The sequence below is a fragment of the Erpetoichthys calabaricus genome, chromosome 8, assembly GCF_900747795.2.
Source record: "Erpetoichthys calabaricus chromosome 8, fErpCal1.3, whole genome shotgun sequence".
NCBI classification, from domain to species: Eukaryota; Metazoa; Chordata; class Cladistia; order Polypteriformes; family Polypteridae; genus Erpetoichthys; species Erpetoichthys calabaricus.
In genome coordinates, this window is record NC_041401.2 from 116437628 (window position 1) to 116445650 (window position 8023).

The 8023-nt window shown below is 38.5% G+C and overlaps 1 protein-coding gene across 1 annotated transcript in view; it reads left to right on the forward strand.

Annotated features, from left to right (window-relative positions):
* The window catches only part of nphp4 (nephronophthisis 4), a 735573-nt gene that overhangs the window by 565208 nt on the left and 162342 nt on the right, over nucleotides 1–8023 (forward strand). Inside the window, exon 12 of the mRNA XM_051931213.1 lies at nucleotides 4102–4194. Within this exon, the coding sequence (XP_051787173.1) occupies nucleotides 4102–4194 (93 nt within the window). The remainder of the gene's footprint in view (nucleotides 1–4101; nucleotides 4195–8023) is intronic.

An 8023-nucleotide genomic window follows, 5' to 3' on the forward strand; every position in this document is an offset into this window, starting at 1 on the left:
TGTGAGTGCAATGATATGTGTTTTATTTACTAATTGCTAGTTCATGATTGCTTGTTGTATTTTGTTTGTGGCATTTGTTTCCTGTGCGTCTTTTGTTGTTTGAGGCACAGTGGTTAGCACTGCTACCTCACAGCTCATGTCACATATTTGACCACAATAATCGGTCCAGAAAAGTTGGTAGACTTTTCTCTAGCCAACAAGAACACTAAAAGACCACTGCAACATTATGATCTACTCAAAACTAGTTCATTTCCTTCTTCCCCATTGACTTCAAAGCATTTCGCTGTGTCATTCCCATGATTTCTCCAAACTCACTGCAACGTGAACTTCCGCAGGGTTCCTGAAGTTTATTCTGAAGCAATTAACACAATTTGGTTTTAAAACTACAGTTTGTAATAAAAGATGTCTCTTTTCATTTTAAAAACTTTTATTTAATGATAACAAGGTTAGACATCAATTTTGGATGGGGTGCCAATCCATCAAAGTAATGTCAAAAATTTGAAAAAATAGGAACTTAAACATAATACAGATACCTTCTGCTATGCAAGTACTACTAATTTATTTATAATTTAAAACTACACAACACCTTTATTTGGGACAGTTGACTTACAATTTTCAGTTTCTCCCTTGACTTGAAATTCTGCCACTATAACTTTAGCGACTATACAGTATCTGCAGTGCACATGAGAAGTACACAAAGATTAAGGCGGACATGTCATATGCTGCCGGTGTAGACATCAACAACAACAGCATTTATTTACAGTCATATGAAAATGTTTGGGAACCCCTCTTAATTCTTTGGATTTTTGTTTATCATTTGCAGTGCTTTCAAAGTAGCAACTTCCTTCTTAATATATGACATGCCTTATGGAAACAGTAGTATTTCAGCAGTGACATTTAAGTTTATTGGATTAACAGAAAATATGCAATATGCATCATAACAAAATTAGACAGGTACATAAATTTGGGCACCCCAACAGAGATATTACAGCAATACTTAGTTGAGCCTCCTTTTGCAAATATAACAGCCTCTAGACACCTCCTATAGCCTTTGATGAGTATCTGGATTCTGGATGGAGGTATTTTTGACCATTCTTCCATACAGAATCTCTCCAGTTCAGTTGAATTTTATGGCTGCTGAGCATGGACAGCCTGCTTCAAATCATCCCATAGATTTTCAATGATATTCAAGTCATGGGACTGTGACGGCCATTCCAGAACATTGTACTTCTCCCTCTGCATGAATGCCTTTGTAGATTTCGAACTGTGTTTTGGATCACTGTCTTGTTGGAATATCCAACCCCTGCCTAACTTCAACTTTGTGACTGATGCTTGAACATTATCCTGAAGAATTTGTTGATATTGGGTTGAATTCATCCGACCCTCGACTTTAACAAGGGCCCCAGCCCATGAACTAGCCACACAGCCCCACAGCATGATGGAGCCTCCACGAAATTTGACAGTAGTTTGCAGGTGTTTTTCTTGAAATGTGGTGTTCTTCTTCCACCATGAAAGTACTTTTTGTTATGGCCAAATAACTCAATTTTTGTCTCATCAGTCCAAAGCTCTTTGTTCCAAAATGAATCTGGCTTGTCTAAATGAGCATTTGCATACAACAAGTGACTCTGTTTGTGGTGTGAGTGCAGAAAGGGCTTCTTTCTCATCACTCTGCCATACAGATGTTCGTTGTGCTGAATTGTAGAACAATGTACAGATACACCATCTGCAGCAAGATGTTCTTGCAGGTCTTTGGAGGTGATCTGTAGGTTGCCTGTAACCATTCTCACAATCCTGCTCATATGTCACTCCTGTATTTTTCTTGGCCTGTCAGACCTGGGTTTAACAGCAACTGTGCCTGTGGCCTTCCATTTCCTGATTACATTCCTTACAGTTGAAACTGACAGTTTAAACCTCTGAGACAGCTTTTTGTAGCCTTCCCCTACACCATGATACTGAACAATCCTCATTTTCAGATCTTTTGAGAGTTGCTTTGAGGATCCCATGCTGTCACTCTTCTGAGGAGAGTCAAAGGGAAGCACAACTTGCAATTGACCATCTTAAATACCTTTTCTCATGATTGGACACACCTGTCTATGAAGTTCAAGGCTTAACGAGCTAATCCAACCAATTTGGTGTTGCACGTAATCAGTATTGAGCAGTGACATGTATTTAAATCAGCAAAATTACAAGGAGACCCAAATTTTTGCACAGCCAGTTTTTCACATTTGATTTAATTTCATACAACTAAATACTGCTTCACTAAAAATCTTTGTTAAGAAAACACCCCAGTACTCAGATGTTCCTAGGAAATGAAAGACATACCACTGTTATCTTTTTTGTTGAAAGTAGAGTAAATTATTATGCAGGCTGAGAGGGGTTCCCAAACTTTTTCATATGACTGTATATAGTGCTGTCCAATACAATGTATAATCCAAGATGCTTCACAAATGGTAGTATGTGGAAACAAAGAATAAATAGTAATCAAATAAACTAATTATGCCAAGGGTCAGATGGTCAGTATGGAAGGATAAAAACTCCAGTACAAAAAAAAATTTATGGGATTCCATGACGTAAAGCCCACCCAAGCTTCACTGGGCAATTCGTCATATATCTAAGATATGAAAAAGAAAGAATAAAAAAAAAAAAAAAAAGCCAGTTCAGACATCATCAGGGACAGGACCTCAGTGATGTTCTTCATTCTTTTGGCATCAGAATCTGGTCCAGCAACACAGGATATGGAGAAGAGAAAACAGAAGACAAATGATTTGATTAGTCACAAATTTAACAGAAAGTCAGATTAAAAAAGTAAGTTTTAAGATGTGATTTAAAGAACCCTCATCATGCCAGCCTGAGTTATCCCTAAAGGCAGATCATTTCATGACACTAAAAGTAGTCTCACCAGTTCTTTTACTCTCAGGATAGCAAACAAAGAAGAATTTGAGGATCTAAGGTTATGATTGTGAAAATTAAGGGGACGAACATTCCAAATACTGATACTGGTGCAATGTTGTCTCCACTTCTTTGACAAATGACTTAACGGTGGACTTTTGGAATGCCATGAATTCCCTAAGATCAGGCACCATTGGTGTAAGAAGGCAGCAGTAGTATAGACTTATAACTATATGCAGGTCTAACTAAAGATTTGACTGTAAATACATTTTTCTTTCAGGGATTAATAAAGTACTGTTTGTCCAATTAAAATTAGGTGGAAAATATAGCCCTGCTCTATAAACAGGGATGGAGTGGAGTTTTTCCAATGTGTCTTAGAGTCCTACGATTGTTGCAGGGAATGTTATGTGTGCTGTGGTCTACTAGGGCAGTAAAAACAGCCAGGAGTCTAAATAACCTTATCATAAAGTCCAGCTGTATTATGACCTATTACTCACTAGAGACATAAAAGAAGAGTTAAGGGCTATTATGAGTATTCTCTCCTGGAGCACCCGTTGCCCACAGCTTATTAGACAGCATTGGGATTACAGATGCAGCAGGGCTCAGACCTTATAGTACCTCCTCATGTGGTGTTTATCTTCACACTTGCCAGTTCTAATAGGCATATTGGCATAGAGACAACATTTGTTTAAAGGCACTGAATAACTATGAAAATTTGAGTTTAAACAGTGGTCTTGGAATCGTTTTCAATCTTGTACTTACAGTATGTAATCAGCTGTGGTTTAATTTGTTTCTCTTTGGGATCACTATCGATCAATCAACTGATTAATCATTTGAAACCAACTGACCTAAAGATGTATGGTCAGCATCTTCTAAAATATAATAATATGGAATTAATGATTTTTTGTGACATGCTTGATTTTTAGTCCATGATTCCTGCAAATTTGCACTTGTTTTGTTTTAAATACAACTCATTTCATCACCAGGGTAAAAATTATCAGAAGTGGTTCTTGACCTCATTTTGTTGTTTATTCCTAAAGTAAATGTTATAATTCTGTAATTATATTTATTTTTAATTTTTTTATCAAGTATTTTGTTCACCTATCCAGTAGTCTCCAATGTGAAATGCAGTTTTCTACCTTTTGGTGTAATAATGAATAAGTGAAGTTTTAAAATTCATTAAATATAAGCATTTTCTCACTAATATTTTAGCTCTCGATGTCTCAGCTTTCTACATCAGCACAGTACCCGAAGGCCAAGGATACCACGCGATCTCAATACAAGCAGCTTCAGCCAACTGCAAAGGTACCACACTTCCAAACTGCTCACATTGTGCTGTGTCCAATTATTTATGTACTGTAACAGTGAGTTTTTTTAATTCCAGAATGAAATATTGTAATAGGCAATGATAACTGTTTATTGACTATAGTTTTTGCAATGCAGAAACGTGATTGTTAACGTAACTACACCTATCCAATGCACTTGAAAAAAACAGGGTAGTATCAGAAAAAAATTATTTAAAGTACAGTTTTTGTTTAGCCAAATTCCTTATGAAGTTTACTTAGTTTAATGAATTGCTATTACTGACTAATATATTCCATATTGCAATATTTACCTTGAGAAATTATATGTTTTCACAGTATCAGGTTGTATCGCCAGAGAAACACGGTGGCACAGTGGTTAGCACTAGATACAGCACAAATCCAGTGCTGTGGGTTTGAATTGCACATCCCGTCAGTGCCAATGTGGAGCTGACACATTATAACTGTGTCTCTCTACATTTTCCTCTCACATCCTCAGAGACAGGCTCATTGGGTTCATTTGTGATTCCAAGTTAGCCCAGAGTTGGGGTGTGTGTGAGCAGACCCAGAGTGATAGACTGGCATACTGTCCACAGTTGTTTCTTTCCTTGTGCCCAGTGCTCCTGAGATGGGCCTTGGCTCTCTAAAACATGAAATTGAATTGAAAGAGTTTGAGAATGATATGGTTTGTAGGTTCCATGGCTACTTGAGCTGATTTCATGTTTTTTTTAATTGCAAAAATTTTGTTTGCAGTTTTGATTTTTTGTTATTGGCCTAGTAATATAGTATAATTTCTAGTAATCACAGTTGTCATTATGTACATGTCAGGGGACTTTTTGACTTTGACATCGCAGACCTTGGTTACATAGTCTTTTTGGACATTTTGTCCTATTATCAAAGCAGATTACATGCAGCATGATAATATTTTGATTTCTAAAAAAGGCAGGTTCTATCTGTAACTCAACTGCTCCTACTTGTTAACTGTTTTGTTCATTCCTATTTGTACACTGTGTTTTGACAATGGTGTTAAACTTGTTTACTTTGTACTGTATCTTTTTGTTTACAGTGTTAATAAGGCGCTATATAAGCATCCGACCCAGCACAGATTCACACTGAGGCACGTATAAATTGAACACAAATTTTTTTATTTTCTCTTCAGCCGTGGGGCACGTCTTCCCCGTGTCCCACAGGCCCAACACAGTCCCACAAGCACTTAACACAACACAAATAAATCTTTTTCTTCACCTGTGGGGCACGTCTTCCCCGTGAACCCCACAGGTATAACACAGTCCCAAAGTACCGTTTTCTCAAGACAGCAATCCTTCCGTTGGCACCACCATTCCTCTCAGGCACCTCGTCCTCTTCCTCCCAATTCTGGCCCTGAGTGGTGGTTGCTGGCTTCTTTTATGGCCCTCCCGGGAGTGCTCTTGGTGCTTGCTCACCTGTTCCCAATTGCATTCCCGTGTGGGGCCCATGATTAGACCAGCTGGGCTTAACTATCTCTGCCTCGCCCCCTGGTGGACATCCCATGTCCCCACAGGGTTGGGAAGAACTCCATCTCCCATGAAACCCTGTGGGAAACTGAGGCATCATCATTAACACTAGAATTACCAGAGTCTACGAAAAAACTCGTAAGTCTGACCCACCTTAAAACCGTTCTCACCTCTCTTTTGTCTTCTAAGTGTGCCGATTAAGACGAGCAGCAAGTAGCCGGCTATTCCATCCCCCACTGTTGCAGAACGTTCACTAAGTTTTCCCAGCTTATGCCTTGTTTGATTATCTGGGAGTGACTGAACTGCTGGAGTTTTAGAATGGAAATAATAGATTGTTATTTGGAATACACGCATTTCATGTGTGTTCCGTTTCTACAGTAATGTGTGTAAACACATTGCTAAAACAGAAACATTTTCATATTTTAGTAATAAATGTTACAAAATGTAGGCATAAACTATAGAATGTGTGAAGCCTGAAGTCCAAACATCAAATAAACACTTTCACAAAAGGTTCAAGGATAATACAACTCTTTCCGTGGCTTAACGCTAAGATTTGCTAACTTGGACCACAGCAACCCTGCCATGCTACAGAGACGCGAATTCGATTCCCAGCTTTGGAGAAAGTGTTTTTTTTTTTTTCCTCAAACGGACATAAAATTTATAAATTGGTATGCGCTGTAAATCGTTAAATTTAAAATGTCGATCGCGGTTATTTCTGTTGATTAATTCATGCTTTTTACTTAGAGTCAGAACAGGAGCTTGTTCAGCTTATTCAGCTTCTGATCTGACTCAAACAGCGCCAGTATAACTTCACACCCAACCTGACGCTGTTCGTTTTCAAATAATATTGCATTACTCTGACAATGTTTTCTGATTGGTACTATTCGCGGCATAAAATGATTTCTTCAAAACGTCACATATACTGTATTTGTCTCTTTCTTTTTTTAAAATGTGTGTTGTAGCACGCAGCAACTGGCCACCTGCATGTTCTTGCGCACACTGAATAAGACAGCGCTATATGCAATCATCAGATTCAAATGTTAACAGTTATATAGCACGTAATGGAAATCAGCAGTCCTTAGCATTGCACCACGCAAGCTGTCATATCAACCGCCTACTGTAACTTGCTTTCTTTTTTCTTCGGTTATAGTCTTGAATAAAAGTGCACTTGTTTTGTTATACTTTTACATCAACATATGTTCCTGTGTTTGAGCTACATGGGCATGCTCAAAAAATACGCGTGTAATGCCACAAAAAGTGCATGCAGACACTTCAGTTCGCACGCATTGGTACGACAATGCAGTCACAAGTACACTGCAGAGCTATAGCGAGTCTTTATGTGAAAACAGCAGTATCAGATGGGGAGTGTCTGATGATTGCATATAGCGCTGAAGTGACTGCTCTTTACTATGCTTTCCTCTGCATGTCCTGGAGTACAAAAGAAACAGCATACAGCAACATGTGGAGACTGGCAAGATTGTGGGAAAAAAAACACGTGGTCGTATGTATCGTGATAAACTGCAGAGCTATAGCGCGTCTTTATGTGAAAACAGCAGTGTCAGGTGGGCTAGGGAAGGATCCTGAACACGACAGAGAATGAAAAGTGAATTAAAAAAAATAAATAAATAAAGCTAACCTTTACAAATATCATAAATTACACCGGCTGTTACAGACTGAAATCAAATGTATCTTTTTATTCTAAAACAGTAAAAATAAGGACACTTCACAAAAGGGAGTCATGCAGGATCAAACTCATGAACTTCGGATTCCCAGTCAGCAACTGATACTGTTGCGCCACGGCGGCAGTTATCTATACTAATAAAAGGCAAAGCCCTCACTGACTGACTGACTGACTGACTCACTCATCACTAATTCTCCAACTTCCCGTGTAGGTAGAAGTCTGAAATTTGGCAGGCTCATTCCTTACAGCTTACTTACAAAAGTTAGGCAGGTTTTATTTCGAAATTCTACACGTAATGGTCATAACTGGAACCTGTTTGACTGACTCACTCATCACTAATTCTCCAACTTCCCGTGTAGGTAGAAGTCTGAAATTTGGCAGGCTCATTCCTTACAGCTTACTTACAAAAGTTAGGCAGGTTTTATTTCGAAATTCTACGCGTAATGGTCATAACTGGAACCTGTTTGACTGACTCATTCATCACTAATTCTCCAACTTCCCGTGTAGGTAGAAGGCTGAAATTTGGCAGGCTCATTCCTTACAGCTTACTTACAAAAGTTAGGCAGGTTTCATTTCGAAATTCTACGCGTAATGGTCATAACTGGAACCTGTTTGACTGACTCATTCATCACTAATTCTCCAACTTCCCGTGTAGGTAG